Here is a 19,382-nt window from a genome sequence, read left to right as displayed (position 1 = left end):
GTAGCTGATCCTTATGTACAGCAGGCCTGAGAAGCACTGCTCGACACCCAGGGGGCCCTTCACCCACTGGAATCAGCCCTCTAAGAACCTCAGTTCAGTGGAAGGTTGGGTGGGCCTCCCAACCCAGGTCCCTACAGCTAGGCTGTGGCCTGCAGACTAGCAGGAGCTCTGCCGCCTGGGAGCTGGTTGCAGATACTGGTTGTTGGCCCCGCCCTCGTCCAGGGAATCAGAATCTACATTTGAATACAATGATGCGATGATGCATATTCTAGGCTGAAAGGCTCCTGAAGTCCCAGGAGGGGTTCTACAGGAGATGGGGTGGTGTTAGGGCAGACCTGAGTGGACTTGGATGGTCTGTTTTGAAACTAAAAGTCCTGTCCCCGGAACATGGGCAGTTCCTGATGAAATGGGAAGGATGGTCATCTGGACCAGTGGTTGTCAATGGTGTGTGTGTTGGGGGGCACGTTTTGACCCCAGGGAATGTTTGATAATGACTGGAGACCTTTTAGGGTGTCACCGCTGGGTGGTAGATGCTGGTATCTCCTGCGTGGAGGCCAGGTGCTTAGCTGCTCATGTTCAGTGTCCGACTCTTTGCAACCCCACAGACTGTAGCCCGCCAGGCTCCTCTGTCCATGGGATTTCCCAGGTGAGAATGCTGGAGTGGGTTGTCATGCCCTTCTTTAGGGGATCTTCCTGACCCAGGGATCAAACCTGTGTCTCCTGCATTGGCAGGTGGGTTCTTTACCATCTGAGCCACCAGGGAAGCCCATGTATGCTGCTAAACATCCTACCACTCACCCGACAGCCCTGCAACAACGGTCAGGCCTGAAAGAGAACGGTGCCTGGGCTGGGAGTCAGCCATGGGCTACACAGAGTTATTAGAAGGTACTGGTCTGCCCTGGACGAGCAGTCAACAACTCAGCCTGCTTCCTGGAGCCGTCCTATCCTACTGAGGGCCGCCTTTTGAATCCGTGAACTTGCCTTGACTTTGACCCTTGAATTCTGCCTTTTTGGGTGACACACACCTATTGCATTCTTTGCATCTGAGCATGGACCCTGCTTCCCCCATGGCTCCCAGACCAGTGACTTGTCCAGAAGACTAAAACTCTGTCCCTCAATTGGAGACAATCTCAGAGGAGCACGTGCGACCTGTGGCCAGATGGGCCAGATGGAGCGGCAAAGTGAGCGGCCTTCAACATGCATTTTGCCTCTAGCAGCCTCCCGTAATAACAGTAATAATAATGCACATCCTCTGGTATTTCTAGAGGGCCGTGTTTGACCACGGAGATGTCTAGGCTACTGAGATGTGCCTGACAACTTTACAGAGACTTGCTCTGCCTTGATCCTGTTGGCCTCGGGTCTCTTTATTCTCTGAGGTGGAATATCCTCTAAATCTTAGCACTGAAGAAACTGGGCTGTGTTTCTGAGCCCCAGAGACCAGGCTCCTAAAATAGTACGTTATGTAAGTGCTGTGTTTTGCCACTGCACAAGAAATTGTTCTAGATAAAGTTTATTAAACGTGGCAAGAGAAAGAAGAATAGGTTTTCATTCTCTGAGTGGTGGAGCTGGGATCCTGCCAGCACCATTGACGGTGTCTGGGGAAAGCCAAGGGAGACACAGACAGGGGCTGCCTTGTCTCTTTTCCCAAAAATGCAAAGAAAACTAAATATAGCCGAGTGGAAGGCATAGCACCCTGGAAGATACTGAAAGGTTTAAGTTATTCACATCTTCCCAGCTGATTCTAGCTCACAGATCCCCTTTAATCGTCAATCTGGAAAATATGCTCCTGATTGACTTGGAAAACTTTCTCTGCAACAGACCCTCTGACAATAGACCCTGACCTGCTTGATCAAGGTCTAGAATCCTGTGTTTTTTTTGCAGTACACTGCAATGTACGTTCAGCTGCAACGGGCAGTTTATTGCATGCAGTTAGTGCCACCTGCTTGCAGGGTAAAGCAAAAAACAGTCTCCGACTCCCTTCAGGTTATTCAGGACAAGCCTGGGGTGGGCTGAGTGGTGGGAGCTGTGTTGATACTGAGTCGGGCCCCACCTCCAGGGGTGGATGACAGACGGCTAAGGTCTCATGCCGTTCTAGTCTGCTAGCTCAGGTGAGCTCATGCTTTTGCTGGATCAGGGAGAGGAGGGGAAGAAGTCTGAGATGGAACTCTAGTGGTCAGGAGAGGACGGTGTACAGTTCCTAGTCTGGGGGATTGAGGGGCCACGGGACCCCAGGTAACAGGAACTAGCCCCCTTAGGGCCCAAGGATGCCTGGAGCTGGCTCACCACCCCTACCTGAATGGCATGAGGCTTCCGGTACCCACTTTACTTCTAACTGCTACGTGTGGCCTTGAACCCTTCAGCTCACCCTTTCTGGTCTCAGTTTCCCGAAGTGTGAACATGTTGAAAGTTAGCACGTGCTGACAGCCCACCCGCGGGAAGCCTTCCATATATATTATCTCGTTTAGTTTCCTCCACAGTCTCCTTCTCTCACGTCGTACACCCAACCAGTCAGCCGGTCCTGAGAGCTCGGCCTTCCGAACACGCCCAGACCGGACGGCTCTCAGCGCCGCGCTCACTCTCAGCACCGTCTCTCTCGGAACTATCACAAGAGCGTCGTAACTTCTCCGAAAGCTCAGCTCCACGGCCCCATGGTCTGTTCTCAACACCGCAGCCAGAGTGATCTTTCAAACCCAAGTCGGACCAGGGCACGCTTCTGCTCACAACCCCCTCGTGGCCCTGCAGCTCGCTGGAATCAGAACAAAGTCCTCACAGAGTCCTCTAGGCTTGGCCTGGTCGGTACCCCCATCCTTCTCTAGACGCCTTTGTTTCTGACCCTGGCCCCCTGCTGCTCATGAACACATCGCACAAGCCCTGGCCTCAGGGCCTTCCCTCTTTTTTTTTTCTTCTGGCTGGAAAGCTCTTTCCCTTCTGTTAGTTTTCTGTGAAACGTCACCCTGTCAGAGAGGTTTTCCCTGGCCACCCCGCCCCTTACTGGCGCTTCTTGTCTTCCTTACCCTGCTTCGTGTTTTCCTATTCCACGCAGAGCCGTGTATATTCGCTTATTCAATTGTTTCCTGCCCAGCCCCCATCTTTCCTCCAGGAGACCATCAACTCCATGAGCAACTCTGCTGTGTCACCAGCACAAAATAATATCTGGACTCGTAGGCACTAAATAAAGGTTTGTGTGTGTGTGAGGGGGTGGATCAACAGCCTAGTGATGCGTGCGGTGTTCTTCCCACATCCTGGAGGGAGCAGACCCCCCGTCAACTTACAGGACAAGGGCTCCAGGGTCACTTCGAAGGTCTCGTTCTTGAATTCCGCCTTGGAGACCCCGGTGTAGAAGCTGATGTTTCCGGAGAGGTAGGCTGTGACAGTGTAGCGGGTGGAGCCATTGTTCCGGAAGGTGATGATGACCTTCAAGTCCCTGCCCAGCACGGCGTTCTCCACCTCGAAGTTCATGCGGACATCAGACTTCGATTTGAGGACGCCCTCTGTGTTGAGGGCCTTTTTGGCCCCATACATCATGGCGGTTTCCAGGGCCAGCCTCTCTTCTTCTTGACCTAGGAGAGGTGCAGAGATGAGGACAAAGGCACGCCAGCCACCCACGAGAAAGTCACCCTAATGAACAGAGGGCTGGGGGTGCACATGCGGGACTTGCTGGGTTGCCTCTGCAAGCCACACAGCTTCCCTTTATGGGCGTCTTCACCATCCTATGTTATGAATTCTGCAAAGTCAAGTTCCCGGAGAGTCAACCTGCCCAGGCTGCTGGGTGCGATCTACCTGAACAGGGGTTGCTCCAGAGCTTACTCTACGGGTTGTTTTTCCATGGCCACTGTTTCAGGGCTCATCAGGCAGAACTGACAAAACCTAACTCTCTCACACTGTGGAATCTATTTGCTTCCCTCCCAGATTCCTAGCCACGCCGCTGGAGGACTTGCATCTTGCCTTTCACCGCCTACAACGTGAGTTTTCTCCCATTCGTGGGTCTGCCTGGCGAGATCTCTCTTCCTCGCGTATCCTTCCATCTGGGCCTGCCCCACGTGCTCCCGCTGACCCACCCTCTGGCCGATGCTGCCCCGCCCCGCTCTCCTTTCTCTGCTGTCACGGGCCTCCATCAGGGTGCAGAGGTCATGCTCCCCGAGCAGGACCTGGCCCATACACTCAGCTCAGTGAGAACAAGCCTCTCCCGCAGAAGGCTCAGAGGTCAAGTCCCCACAGGGAGCTATGCCGTGGTGTCTCCTGGGTGTCCACAGCATTCATTAACCTGGCCAAGGTTTTGAGATGGAGCCCAACTGTGGTGAGATTTGATTACTTTTATTTTAAGGCTATTTTTTTTTTTTAATGTGGACCCCTTTTAAAGTCTTTATTGAATTTCTTACAATATTGCTTCTGTTTAATGTTTTGATTTTTGGCCCTGAGGCATGTGAGATTTCAGCTCCCCGACCAAGGATCGAACCCTCACCCCTGCATTGGAAGGCAGAGTCTTAACCCCCTGGACTACCAGGGACATCTTGAGAATTATTTACTTTCACATAAGGTTTCCCAAACTCATATGACACCGAACACATCTTTTTTGAGGGACACCTTTTGGTATCTGGTGGGAGAGTTTGAGACGTGTGTGCTGTTTTTAGGAAAATGTCTTAAGTAGGGTTTCCAAAGTGGTGGTGGTAGGAGAGATGGGAAGAAAGTGGAAGATGGAAGAATCAAACAGTGGCGCTATGCACGTGGGGAGCTAAGAAGGCACAAGTTGGGGCTCAGAGCCCCTGCTGGTGACTCTCGACTGGGCTGACCCTCCTCAGTAGTCTTTACTGTCTGACTTCCTCTGGATGTATCTTGGTGCCTGTGTGACGCAGAGGCAAATTCTTTGGCTTGTAGAAACTCATCCTGGGGCTTCCCTGCTGGCTCAGTGGATAGGAATTCACATGCCAGTACAGAAGACGTGAGTTCGGTCCCTGGGTTAGGAGGACTCCACGTGCCTTGGGGCAACTAAGCCCATGTGCCACAACTGCTGAATCCATGTGCCTAGAGCCTCCGCTTCGGAACAGGAGAAGCCGAAACTAAGACAGGAGCCCCTGCTCTCTGCAACTAGAGAAGCCTGTGTGCAGCAATGAAGATGCAGTAAATAAATAAATGATATAAACCTAAAAAAAAAAACCAAAAAAAGCCAGTCCTGCCAGTGCCTAGCAAAAGAAGAATCACTTTGAAATAAAAATGCTGACTTTTATAGTTACGTTAATTTTTAACCTGTTTTCTCCCACTTTACCTAACAATGAAATGCAACAGAGATGAAGAGGTCAATGATGATAACAGTTATCATTAAGAGCTAACTCTGTGATAGGTAGCAGAGACAGCACTTTGCTGACAAAGATCCGTCTAGTCAAAGCTACGGTTTTTCCAGTAGTCATGTATGGATGTGAGAGCTGGGCCATGAAGAAGCTGAGTGTTGAAGAATTGATGCTTTTGAACTGTGGTGTTGGAGAAGACTCTTGAGAGTCCCTTGGACTGCAATGAGATCAAATCAGTCCATCCTAAAGGAAATCAACTCTGAATATTCACTGGAAGGACCGATGCTGAAGCTGAAGCTCCAACCCCTTGGCCACCTGATGTGAAGAGCCGACTCATTGGAAAAGACCCTGATGCTGGGAAAGATTGAGGGCAGGAGGAGAAGGGGACAACAGAGGGTGAGATGGTTGGATGGCATCACCAACTCGATGGGCATGAGCTTGAGCAAACTCCGGGAGACGGTGAGGGACAGGGAGGTCTGCATGCTGCAGTCTGTGGGGTCACAAAGAGTCAGGCACGACTCAGTGGCTGAACAGCAACACCTGTGACGGGTGTCCTGGCAAGTGCGCGCTGCGCACTGTCTCATCTAATCCTCAGAACGACTCTGCAGGGCAGTGCTGTCACTGCCATCGCTTTCCTTGTGTGGCAGGGTTGGTAGGTGGTTTAGAGGCAGGATGTGCATGCGAATCGGAAGCTTCCAGGACCTTTCAGAGACAGAGAAAATGCCAACAGGTGTTGCCAACCAAGTGAATGTGCATTTCTCTCCGTGTGTGTGTGTGTGTGTGTTAGCAATTTCCCTGCTTGTCAAGACTACAAGAATGAGCCAGAAACAACTGGTCCAGGACAAGCATTGGCTAGGCCACATGTTTACAATCGATTAGAGGGAGATAATTCTAAAGGGAAGGGGGGGCTGTGACAAGCAAAGTGCAGTGAAATATTTTAGCAGAAAGCATCTGGCAAAGAGCTCCCCAAGACAGAGAGCATTAATGATTATCGCTTTGGACGGGCACCAAATACGCATTTAGGCAGAATGCAGGAGGTGAACACCAGCAGTGGGAGCATGGTCATGGGCAGAGAGGTGCCTCCATGGGCAAAGGCTGGGCTGACCGAGTGGGGGAGGGGCAGTGGAAGCTTCTGGCAACAGGAGGGACTTCACGGTTGGAGTCACATCCGTGACTGTGGGTCACCGATGGAGGAAGCTCTGGCTTCTCTCTGGGGACCAGCTCATCCGCATGAGCAGAGAGGCGGGCTGGGGTTGCCAGGAAGTGCAGGCCCAGGGAGGAGGCAGGAGCCGCAGGGCCCCCCCACTTGGGCAGAACGCCTGCTCTCTGCAGTTCTGTTCTGTGCTCTGATGTTGCACATAACGCAGGGCCATGAACTGGGGGCTGAAGGAATGATCTAAAGCCAGGTCACATTTCCTACAGCTCCTCTGTGGCTCAGAACCAAGGTCAAAACCACCTTCTCATGACCTAGGTGTCATGAGAGTCCCCTTTATGTCTAACGAAGCCTCTTCTCATCGTTTGGATCTCAGCTCAAATGTCAGCTTCTCAGGGTGCCCCCCAATTCCATGACCCTGGTCCGCTCATCTCTCACTAACACATGACCTGGTCTTCTTTCCTTTTCCCTGTACTTGTTGCTTTGTGACAACAAGGAGGGGGAGGGGCAGCGTGGAGCAGGGATTAACAAGTCCAAACTGTTATGTGTAAAATAAGCTACAAGGATATACGTACAACACAAGGAATATAGTCCACTGCTAACGTCCCCGTGGTCCCCGGGCATCTGTTCATCCACCCCTGTCCTGGGCACCCACCACCCGGCAAGCTGAGGGCTCACTGCCTGCCCGTCTCTCCCTTAGATGGCGAGGCAGGCTGTGGGAGTCTCCAGGTGGACAGTGTTGGGAATGCGGCGGGTGGCTAACAGCAACTTGTTGGAAGGATGAATGAATGCATGAGTGGATGTTGCAGCCGGTTTCTTTCCCTTCTTTCGTGGGCTGCTTTTCCTTTCCAAACCTTTTCGCCTGACACTCTGTCACAAAAGGGCATTGCTCATCTGTTCTGTTTCACTGTGTTTATGTTTTTTAAAAACACTCTTTTTAGAAAAAAAAAGTCAAAAAGAAAAGAAGTCTTTTGTATCTGTCGTGCAGTGAATGAAAGCCAAGGAAGAGAAGAACCAACCGTTTCAGGAGCACAGCACAGTTTCACGGCATCAGGTGACACAAATCCTGAATCTCTAATGCTATGCAGAAGAGTTCTCAATTCAGCAAACTTTCTCTTTATAGTGCAAATTGCTTTTGTAAACAAGAGTAGGGAGCAGATCTAAAATATTTAAAATGCATTCTGCACTCAGCATTTCAGGAATACTGATGAATATTTAGGTGTATGCTAATTATTCTTCATTTTTTATCCATTCACTAAAATAAATGCCATTCCTAAGAAGCTCTGGTGGTGAATCATTTGTAACATATATTCCATGTCCCCATCAAGACCCCCAAGCTCCTTCACCTCCTGTCCACGACCGACCTTGGGGAACTTTCACTCCAGCCTCTGGGTGCTCGGAGCCTGGTGCATTAGTAATGCCTTGTTGTTCAGTTGCTAAGTCATGTCGACTCTTTTGCAGCCCCATGGACTGTGGCCCGCCACGCTCCTCTGTCCATAAGATTTTCCAGGCAAGAATACTGGCATGGGTGGCCATTTCCTTCTCCAGGGGATCTTCCTGACCCAGGGATCGAACCCGAGTCTCCTGCACTGTGGGTGGATTCTTTACCTGCAGGACCCTAAACACACTTGCTGCTTCACACCCCATGCCTTTATCATGTTCCCATCTCCTAGAAGCCTGAGTCCAGCTTCCTTTAACTGAGGTCTGTGACTTCTCTGATCATGCTTTGCTTTTTCTGAATCTCCTGGTTGGACTGAGCGTCCCTTTTTGTTTTCAAAGCCCCTTCAGCAGAATGAACCTATCGCTTGTCCGGAAACAGAAAGTGGGTCCTTCTCACTGTGGGGATGCCCAGCACAAAACCAGCTTCAGGCGGACAGTAGACACTCAGCAGTGACTGAGATGGGGCTGAACTCAGCAGCACTGCATGAAACACTCCACACTCCAAAGGTGAACAAAACCACCTTAGCGTTGTTTTATGGTTGAAGCAGGACTTCAACCTAATTGGCCTGAACCAGTGAAGTTGTCATGTCCTATTCATTTTATATTATCTACCTCCATTTATATTCCCTATACTTCCTATCAAGGAATTTCCAAGTCAATGGAACAATGCATATGAAAAAAGCTCACAAGGTTCTAAACAAATGTGAGGGCTTCCCAGGTGGGTCAGTGGTAAAGAATCTGCCTGACAATGCAGGAGACATGGGTTCCATCCCTGGGTCGGGAAGATCCCCTGGAGAAGGAAATGGCTACTCACTCCAGTCTTCTTGCCTGGAGAATCCCATGGACAGAGGAGTCCGGTGGGCTACAGTCCATGGGGTCGCAAAGAGTCAGACATGACTTAGCGACTAAACAACATCAAGAGCAAACAACTGTGAATAGTTATTTAAAATTCATCATTGAACTAAAATTACATTAGTTGTGTAATTTTTTTCTATTAAGATTAAAATTAAGATTCTTTCATATTTTTATGAATAAGAACGCATTCTATATTCTGTTAAAATAGATGCGACTTTAAACCAATTATTTCAGAAGCCATGTAAAGGGGAATTCTGCTCAAAGCCAACAAACAAGTAAAACTAAAACGAAATGGAGAATTGTGGTGCGAGGCGTAGCTGCTCGAGTTCTAACTTTCGGATGCCACGGAAGGCCACGCCTCCTCCGGAACGTGTTTCACGGTGACAGCGACTCTCACAGTGACGCGGACAGAGACCTCATGCGGCTGCAGCCGCTTACCTTCCTGGAATTTGTAGGTGTCCGTGATGTCCTTCATGCCATCTCCTCCAATTTCTTTGGTCACAATTAACTTCCCAATGTGGGTGGTATCAAGGGCTTCAACCACATGAGTGCCATCTTTCTTAGCTGTAACGTAAACAAGGTCACTGTTGACCTAAAAACGGGAGAGGAGGCCGTTAGCCATCGTCAAATGTCCTTGTCCCCAAAACCTCTAACTCTCAATAGTGTAGCGTCTAAGAGCCCTGCAGATGACATTATCCACCGTGCTAAGTCATTCAAGCACCAACCATTTCTTTCATTCCTTTTTCTTGCTGGCAAATTCTACCTCCTAAGGCAGAATGGAAAGCACCCTGTCTATTACTCTCTTTCTCAAGCTTCTTTTAAGCTGACAGTAACAGAGTGACCTACTTCTAGAGAGAAGAGGCAGTCTGCTGGGTGGCTTCTGGGAAATATTTTTTTTCCGGGTATATGCGTATGTTCAAACCCATCAAGATGTATACACTAAATGTCTGCATTCTGAATATCAATTTTGCCCCATTAAAGCTTAAAATAATTAAATAAATGGAGAGAAGGAAGCCCGTGATAGGCCGAGAGACCAGCAGCTACAATGCATGGGATCAACTGCAGAGAACATGGGCTCTGATCTTGGGTGTGCGCTGTTAAAAAGTACACACCTTATCCTCGGAACCTCATTCCTGCTTCCAGAAAATGAAAATAATTACACTTGCTCTGCCAGTTTCGTAGGAACACTTTGGGACTGAGCGAGGTAAAATCTATGTGGATATGATTCTCACCTAGATTAGTAAACATCAAAATCAAGTAAAATGCAACGATCATTACCAGGTGCTGGGAAAACTTGATGAGGTTAAGAGGGCAACTTTTCTCTACTTTCTCACAAATTTCTGAATTTACAAGAAGTCTGACTTCTGCTCAGGGGAAGGTAAACAATCAACATTTATTGACCCATAATGTTTCAGGACGTTTTAAATGATTTAATTTAAACCCCACCACAACAATCCTGTGAGTAGGTACTATTATCTCTGTTTTATGGATGAGGCACTACGAGCCAGAGGGTCAGCAGAGTGGTTGTGCTCACAGGGTGGGGAGGTGGTGGAGAAGAAGTGCAGACGTGGGCAGGTGCAAGCCCACGGCACACGCCCCGACTCTTCCTCTGGGTGGGCATCGCACAGGCCCTGATCTTCACCCAGGGTGGTCTGAGCACACAGCCTGACCTTCCTGCTGGGTGGCCCATATTTGTTCGCTGGATTATCACAGGACACCGCCTCTCCTGCCTGACCCCCAAGGACCACCGCACCACGCAGTGGGGGTCCCAGGCTGGGGTCCAGGTGGTCCTGCACTGCCTCAGGTTTCTGAGGATGAAGGCATGGGCCCTGCTCCTCTGTGCGGTGCCCAGGGCTTGGCGGTACTCGGGACATGGTGTGAAAGACTAAATGTTGAATCAGGAATCAGGACGGGAGCAGACAGAGCAGACACCTGAGGAGTATTTCTCATTTTGGGCAAAAAAGTTGAAGGAAACTTTCAATGAGCTTCCTGAGAGCTTCAAGGTTCCTCTGGAGGAGGCCACGCAGGCACAGACCGCTCCCTCCTCAGTGCAAGTGACAGCAACAATGACGACAAAGCCCTTCTTAATAAACAGCCCTCACGGCCGCTTCCAGTTTTCCAGGGAGACAAGGCTGCACGTGGAAGTGGCTAGATCCTTGTCTTCCCTTGAGCAAAGCTTAGGAAATTTTTCATTGTTGTTCAGTCGCTAAGTCATGTCCAACTCTTTGCAACCCCATGGACTGCAACACACCAGGCTTCCCCGTCTTTCACCATCTCTTGCTTGCCTTCAAACGTTCCCAGCATCAGGGTCTTTGCCAATGAGTAGGCTCTTCCCATCAAGCAGCCAAAGTATTGGAGTTTCAGCTTCACCATCAGTCCTTCCAATGAATATTCAGGGTTGATTTCCTTTGGGATTGACTGGCTTAATCTCCTTGCTGTTCAAGGGACTCTCAAGAGTCTTCTCCAGCACCACAGTTCAAAAGCATCAATTCTTTGGTGCTCAGCCTTCTTTATAGTCCAACTTTCACATTTGTACATGACTATGGGAAAAATCACAGCTTTGACTATATGGACCTTTGTCAGCAATGTAATGTCTCTGCCTTTTAATACACTGTCTGTAAAAAGCCTATGTCATAGTTTTCCTCCCAAGGAGCAAGCATCTTTTAATTTTGTGGCTGAAGTCATGGTCAGCAGTGATTATATCCGCTGAAACCTCAGGCCGGCCCACCACATTGTCCCTTGTGGGAAGAGGAGAGGAGAAACACACACACGAAGTGACTTCTGCACATGTAGGGAGGGGGTGTGTTGGAGGGAAACGATTCTTTCCAGGAGACGTGTGCAAGCTTTCTTCTCAGTTTTAGCCACTAGTGTGATGGCTCTCCATCCTGACTGCATATGAGAAGCACCGAGGAGCCTAGAAAGTTTGTCCAAGACCAGTTGCATCTGCATGGTAGGACAGTCACAAGTGGAAGAAATATTGGACCTAGGCTGTGTGATTTCGGGCAAGTTACTGAACGTCTCTGAGCCTGGGTTTAATTATACCTTCCTTGCAAGGTTGGCAAGTAGATCAGAACCACCTGTGAACGTCCTATGTTTAATTTCTTCTGAGTGGAAAGGAGTCTTAGAGACCATCTAGTCCTGCACATAGATTTGAAAGGCGATGGTCACACAACACAGGCACTTCCAAAGTGGAGTGGGGAATAATGGGAGAGCTTTCCTGGTGGCTCAGATGGTAAAGCATCTGCCTGCAATGCAGGAGACCTGGGTTTGATCCCTGGGTCAGGAAGATCCCCTGGAGAAGGAAATGGTTACCCACTCCAGTATTCTTGCCTGGAAAATTCCATGGACAGAGGAGCCTGGCAGGCTATATATCTAGATATCTATCTAGATATCTATATATCTATATCTATCAGCCTGGGGTCTGGAAGAGTCAGACATGACTGAGTGACTAACACTTGACTTTCCTAGTAGGAGGAGCAGTGTGTGTAAGACCAATACGAGGATGTGTTTGGATGTTTCAGCACCCTGGGGGGCTCAGCTAGGGTGGGCCGGGTCCTCAGGCTAGAGGGGCCCCTCTGCAAACTCCCGCCCGTGCCCACGGGCTGTGAGCGTGTGTCCACTGCTCACCGCTCCCAGCGGAGGCCCTTGTTTTCAGGACCTAGGACAGAGTCTGCTCTGTTTGTTCCCAGTGGAGGAGGCTGCATCACAGGCGGTGCTGCTCCCAGGGCTCACAGGGTTGGGGGCAGTGGATGCCTGCCTGTCTGGGAGCTTTCCTGGCACAACGCCAGACGTCCACCCTGTGCTTGCCTTCCTTCATCCCGTAGGGGCTCCTGTGTGTGTGCCCTGTGGCTCATACGTGAGCTCATCTCGCACCAGGACTGCCCGTGTGTGAAGGTGCCATCCGGCCCCCGTCTCGCTGAGATCCTCTTCTCAGCAGTGCGCCGTGCACACGCTCTTGTTTCTATTATTCACTCATGTGTTTACTGGTGGCTTCTGTGTGCCAGGACCTGCTTTCAGCGATGAGAGTCCAGCAGACCCTATCTCCGAGGAACTTATGTTATAGAAGGGAGGGAAATGATAACACTAAGTCAGAGAAGAACAGAAACAGCGGGACGGGTAGGGACGCTTCGTGTGGGAGATGCGGGGAGTGGAGGTCTCTTTGTGGAGGTGGGCTGGGCATAGACCTGGATGCAGCGAGGGTGCAGAACATGCAAAGAGAGGGAGCGGGGGGACAAGAGCTTTCATGGCCAAAGGAACGGTCTGTGTAAAGACTGACAAAAGAATGTGTTCGATGTTTCCAGAAGAGCACGGGGGTCTATGTGGCCGGAGAGAAACGAGCAAGGGATGGGGGCGGAGGGGAAACCAGGGGCCAGATCACACAGAATCTTGAAAAGATTTATGCTTAATCGTAAAGGTGATGGGCATTCAAAGGTTTGGGGCAGGGGAGTGGCATGTTTTTATTTACATTTTAGAGGGTAATTCTGGCTGCTCTGTGGAGAGTAAACTGGAGAGGGGCAAGCAAGGAGGAAGAAATGACTTAGGACGTGATGTCCCAGATCTCAGAGCTGTGCAGAGCTCAGAAGGTCATGATGGAGGCGCAGGCATGAATGGATCTGGGATAATTGGAAGGTATTTCTGGCAAAATGCTTAGGGGAGGTTAGAAAGAGAAACCAAGATGATTCCAGAGTTTTATATGTGATTTGAATGAATGGGTGAATTATTTTGAGGTATCCCCAAATGGACTAATAATAATAACTGGCATCTAATAACTGGCAGAGAAATAAACAACCTTGGACTGAGACCAAAGAATCGGCAGAGGAGCTGGTGGGCAGTTTGAGTCCAGAGAACTGCCGACCCCAGACTAGGGAGGGTGCGGCTGCTGGAGCCATGGGGCAGCAACGGCGACCCCAAGGGGCCCGTCCCTTCTGCTGCAAGAACCAGCTCATTGCCAGGAGGGAAGGTGTGCCTGTGTGTGAGTGTGTGAGACAGTGTGTCTGTGTGTGAGTGTGTGAGTGTGTGTGCGTCTGTGTGTGAGAGAGTGTGTGTGTCTGTGTGTGAGTGTGAGTGTGTGACAGAGTATATGTCAATGTGTCTGTGTGTGTGTGTGAGTGTGTGAGAAACTGTGTGTCTGTGTATGTGTGGAAGAGTGTGTGTGTCTATGTGAGAGTGTGTGAGTGTGTGTGAGAGTATTGTGAATGTGTCTGTGTGTGTGTAAGTGTGCGAGCATGTGAATGTGTGTGTATGTATATGTGTGAGTGTGTGTGTGAGAGTGTGTCTGTGTGTGAGTGTGTGATAGAGTGTGTGTGTGAGTGTGTGTGTGTATGTGTGTGTGTGAGAAACTGTATGTCTGTGTGAGTGTGTGTGAGAGTATGTGTGGATGTGTCTCTGTGTGTGAGTGGGTGTGTGAGTGTGTCTGTGGGTGTGTGAGAGTGTGTCTTTGTGTGTGTGAGTGTGTGAGAGTGTCTGTGTGTGTGTGAGAAACTCTGTGTGTGAGAGTATGTGTGAATGTGTCTCTGTGTGTGTGTGAGAGTGTGTGTCTGTGTGTGTGTGTGTCTATGTGTGACTGTGTGTGAGAGTTTGTGAATGTGTGTGTGTGTAAGTGTGAGCATGTGAATGTGTGTGAGAGTATGTGTGAGTGTGTGAGAGTATGAGTGTGTGTGTGAGAGAGGGTATGTGTGAGTGTGTGTGTGTGAGTGTGTGTGAGTGTGTATCTGTGAGTGTGTGTGTGTGAGTATGTGTGTCTGTGTGTGTGAGAGAGTATGTATGAGTGTGTGTGTGAGAAAGAGTATGTATGTGTGCGTGTGAGAGTGTGTGTAAGTGTGTGTCTGTGTGTGAGTGTGTGTAAGTGTGCAAGCATATAAATGTGTGAAAGTATGAGTGTGTCTGTGTGTGTCTGTGAGTGTGTGTAAGTATGCAAGCATGTGAATGTGTATGAGAGAGTATGTGTGTGTGCGTGTGAGAGAGTGTGTGTGTGTAAGTGTGTGTGCGTGTAAGTGTGCAAGCATGTGAATGTGTGTGAGTGTGTCTGTGTGAGTATGTGTGTGAGAGTATGTGTGTCTGTGTGTATCTGTGTGTGCATGTGTGTGAAAGTGTGTGAATGTGTCTCTCTCTGTGTGTGAGTGTGTGTAAGTGTGCAAGCATATGAATGTGTATGAGAGAGTATATGTGTGTGCGTGTGAGAGAGAGTGTGTGTGTAAATGTGTGCGTGTAAGTGTACAAGCATGTGAATGTGTGTGTGTGTGTCTGTGTGAGTGTGTGTGTGAGAGTATGTGTGTCTGTGTGTATCTGTGTGTGCGTGTGTGAAAGTGTGTGACTGTGTCTCTGTGTGTGAGTGTGTGTGAGTGTGCAAGCATGTGAATGTGTGTGAGAGAGTATGTGTGAGTGTGAGTGTGTAAGAGTATGTGTGAATGTGTGTCTGTGTGTGTGTGTGAATGTGTCTCTGTGTGTGTAAGTGTGCGAGCATGTGAATGTGTGTGAGAGTATGTGTGTGTGTGTGAGAGTATGTGTGAGTGTGTCTGTGTATGAGTGTGTGTGAGTGTGTGTCTGTGTGAGAGAGTGTGTGTCTGTGAGAGTGTGAGTGTGTGAATGTCTGAGTGTTTGTAGTGTGTGAGCGTGTGCATGTGTGAAAGTATGTGTGAGTGTGTCTGTGTGTGAGTATAAGTGTGCGAGCATGTGAATCGTGTGAGAGTGTGTGTGAGTGTGTGTGTGTGTGAGTGTGCGTGTGAGAGAGTATGTGTGAGTGTGTGTGAGAGTGTGTGTGTGTGTGTGTGTGAGTGTGAGAGAGTATGTGTGAGTGTGTGCGTGTGAGAGAGTATGTGTGAGTGTGTGTGTGTGTGAGTGTGTGTGTGTGTGTGAGTGTGTGAGTTTGGCGGGATGATGTGAAGAGGACAAGAGTTAGAAGAAGCTGAGACAGAAGAGAAGCAGCAGCTCCTGAGTGCTTAGTGACCCGGGAACCGGGAAGGGAGCCCCCGACGCTGAGACCTCTCCTCTCTTTGGGAACCTCCAGAGCAGGCCGAAGCAGCCCACCACAGGCCTGAGGGCAAGAGGATGGAGGAGGGCAGAGAAAGAAGCCCGGATCCCAGGAAGGAATCTGGAGACGGGAAAAGCGCAGCGGTGGGCGCTTCCTGTCTCGGCTTCTGCTTTCACTCAGGGAGGGAACCAAAAGCCAGTCTGCGAGCATGAGGCCTGATCCGGCCCGGAAATGAGTCAAGAGTGACCAAGAAAGTCAGCCTGCTGGGAGGCGAGAACAGGCACGTTCTGGCTGACATAGTGGGGGTGGCGGGAAGCAGGCTGACGCAGCAAGGAGGCGGGAAGAGGCGAGCACAGTGGTCTGGGACCTGAGCCATGCAGACGCTCATTAAAGTCACAGACTTCGCCCCCCATGGAGCCCTGCTTCAGGACCCTTGAGAAGAAAGTGTGCTCACTCCTCACGTACTTTTAAGCCATTGGAGCATCTCTTACAAAGGGCTCAGCCCCAGAGCCCAGCCCAAACCAAAGCAACAAATCCCATGCTCTGTCAGACAAGTCTGCATCGAGTGGCAGAGGAGTCATTACCATCTGCAGGTCCCGATGACACTCACAACACCCCGATCTATATTTAATAACAGCGGAAAGCGTTTGCATTAGCAGCTATTAGGCGTTTTGCTCCTGGAGGGAGTCTGTTCCTCTCTCCTCCGCGGCAACAAAGCATAATAAAACTACAAAAGCAAGGCTTGGTGAGTTTTAGAATGATCTCCCGTTAAGAAGTCCTCGTGGCATCAGAAACGATCAGATGGCAGTTGGGGAGGAACGCACAAATCTTGAAATCTCAAAATGAAATCCAGCAGGTGAAAATTCCGAATACAGTCTGCCTGTTCTCCCAAGGCTTCTAGAAACTGCGACAGCAGGTACAGCGGAGGAGGCATTGTCCCTTTCATGTAACTCACATGTTCGGTCTTGGGGTCTGCGTGTTTATTCTTATTTTATTTCTGAGACATTTCCCAAGCTGGCCTTCTCCTCTGCCTGTCGTCCTTCACCTGGTTCAGGAGAGGAGTGAAGTCACAGCTGCCCCGGGCTTCTGCCCAGAGGCCTTCCCCTCCAGCCTGGGCTGAACAGGCTCCGTTCCTTTTCCTTCCCCTTGGGAAGCCTCTCGTGTCCACTCTCAGGTCAGAACATCCCACGTCTTGGTTCTTCAGCTGTCATCATCTGACACCTCCCAACACATCCCTGTTTGTGAGCCTCGGTGGTTTTCATTTTTATTTATTCATTGTGTATGTTTTCTTGGCCATGCTGCAGGGCATGTGGGATCTTAGCTGCCTGACCAAGGATCAGACTCACACCCCCTCGCACTGGAAGCTCCGAGTCTTAACCACTGGACTGCCAGGCAAGCTCCTGAACAGTTTTTAATTGTCTGCATGTACCTTTTGGAAGCTCAAGTTTTCTCCTCTGTCTGAAGTTTCTCCCTTCCTCTGGCTTTTTTTGTCTTACCTCTTTCGCCTGAGTACTGTCTTGTCTGCTCGTGCTCAGTCACTCAGTTTTACGACCCCATGGACTGTAAAGCCCACCACGCTCCTCTGTCCATGAGATTTCCCAAGCAAGAATACTGGAGTGGGTTGCCATTTCCTTCTCCAGAGGCTCTTCCTGACCCAGGGATCGAACCCATATCTCCTGCATTGCAGGTGGATACCACTGAGCCCCCAGGAAAGCTGAATAACTACTAGTCACGCGTCCAGACTCGGTTTGGGCTCCACTCCCTCCAGGGAGCGTCCCCGGCCCTCCCCTCGTGGGCTCTGTGATGCTCTGCTGGACCTGCTGTGGCCGTCGCACAGCTGTGCCCGTGTCTGTTCCCGGTCACCCTCTCTCCCAGGACAGGGTCTGGTGGCCTCTGCTGTCCTGCCGCAGCCCGAGCTCATAGCTCTCGATTAACATAAATGCCAGTCATTTATCACCTACATCGCTCGTTTGACCTTTGGTTCCATCAACACTTGCATCGTCGTTTTTTAAATGTTGCTGTGTTTATGTACCACTACCTCCATCTGGAATCAAGTTTCTTAAGGACTCGGGCTTCTGAATTCCCACAGTGCTAGATGCGCGCTAATAATACATACGTATTCCTTCTGAAACAGGAGCAGAATGTGGTGGTTACTAGCGTGAGGTTGGGTGCCTACGTGTGTGTTCCTTCGTTCAGTCGCTTCTGACTTTTTGCGACCCTATGGACTGTAGCCTGCCAGGCTCCTCTGTCCATGGAGTTTTCCAGGCAAGAATACTGGATGGGTTGCCACCTCCTTCTCCAGGGGATCTTCCCACCCCAAGGATTGAACCTGGTGCTCGCTCATCTGGCTTTAAATCTCACCACTAGTCTTTATTGGTTAGATGATCACAGAAAGGTTCTTTAATCACTGTTTGCCTCACTTTTCTGTAAAACGGGAAGAACTACAACACCCATTTTAAAGGGTTGCTGAGAGCATCAAAAGGTAGGCAAAGCGATTACCTAGTGATAGACATTATTTCACCGCGTTTACTGGTGAAATCATACCCGGGGTAAGTCCTGCCTGTCAACCTCTCTTGTTTCTCTGCTCCTCCCCCTTTCCCCCAGCAGCCTCCCACCTGGCCTTCTCCATTACCTGGTACTTCTTACATTTACTCTGACTTTCAGAGCTCCCTTTGGAGCACCTTTGAACTGCCCTCTCTGCTTCCAGCCTCCACCCAGTTCTTCCAGAATTTCAGCCTCTTCCCAAAGCGTCCCCAGCCACCTGTCAGTGAGCTGTGTTCCAGATCTGTTTTCTCCCATCCGTATTGTAACAGCTTACTCTGTCCCCTCCGGCAGAGGATGGCTTGGAATAGCAGGAAATGGACTGGAGTTTCCAGACTAAGATTACAGTTGGGGTGTGTTTGGATTTTATGTTGTGTGGGCCACTGGGCTAGTCTCAGAGTGCAGTAGGGCACTCTCCCGTGTCAGTTCATCGATGGTCTCCACCAATTTTTAGTTGAGTGATTCACTTAATTTCTTGGGAGCAGTTGGTACCTACTTCCTGGGTACAGAGACCTAAGCTAAGGTGACTAAAGCAATTGCTTTCAGGCGGGGAAATCTCAGAACATCAAGGGGAGAAAAACGTTAAGAACTGCCTTTAGCATGTGGCACCCGGAGGTTAGAACGATGTCTGCCACGTTTAACTTTGTAAACATGAAGCACACACCATGTTCCTGGGAAATTGAGACCCAACAGCCCAGTGCCTTATTCTCTGATGAGTTCAGAGCTTGGGGAGGAAGGAGGCTCTTTCCCGCAGCTCTCCACTTACCTCTGCAAAAACAAAGGGTGCATCAAACTGGAAGCAGACGTGGCCATGCTTGATGGCTTGAACAGAGGCGGGGCCGCACCGATACATCCCTGGACCACACAGAGAAAGGAGAGTGTGAGTTCCCCATCTTTGAGTCTTTCCAGTTACAGAACTGGTCCGCATACAGGTCACAGCCCTCAGCGGGCTGCAGGGGCAACCGCTCCTCAAGGTCATCATCAATGCGGTCCCAGTTCTTTCCATGGCCAGAGAGGGTGTCACCCGCATGCACCATCAACAGGGAGGGACATGGTGGAAATGCTTCTGCAAGCCCCAAACCAAAGTCACGAAAAGAGCAGAGGGCACACCATTCCTGCATCTACTCTTCCAACTATA

At 50.0% G+C, this 19,382-nt stretch overlaps 1 protein-coding gene across 1 annotated transcript in view; it reads right to left on the bottom strand.

Moving 5' to 3' along the window:
* The window catches only part of F13A1 (coagulation factor XIII A chain), a 143,627-nt gene that overhangs the window by 20,834 nt on the left and 103,411 nt on the right, over positions 1 to 19,382 (bottom strand). Inside the window, exons 10-12 of the mRNA XM_086370908.1 lie at positions 19,011 to 19,099; positions 9,172 to 9,325; positions 3,273 to 3,560 (exon numbers count right to left, since the gene is read on the bottom strand). Of these exons, the coding sequence (XP_086227034.1) occupies positions 3,273 to 3,560; positions 9,172 to 9,325; positions 19,011 to 19,099 (531 nt within the window). The remainder of the gene's footprint in view (positions 1 to 3,272; positions 3,561 to 9,171; positions 9,326 to 19,010; positions 19,100 to 19,382) is intronic.

The sequence above is a fragment of the Bos grunniens genome, chromosome 23 (assembly GCF_055505025.1).
Source record: "Bos grunniens cultivar Pamir isolate PY7600 chromosome 23, Bosgru_T2T1.0, whole genome shotgun sequence".
In the NCBI taxonomy this organism is placed as follows: domain Eukaryota; kingdom Metazoa; phylum Chordata; class Mammalia; order Artiodactyla; family Bovidae; genus Bos; species Bos grunniens.
Note: the sequence above shows the minus strand (reverse complement) of the source record. Positions and strands in the feature narration are given on the sequence as shown.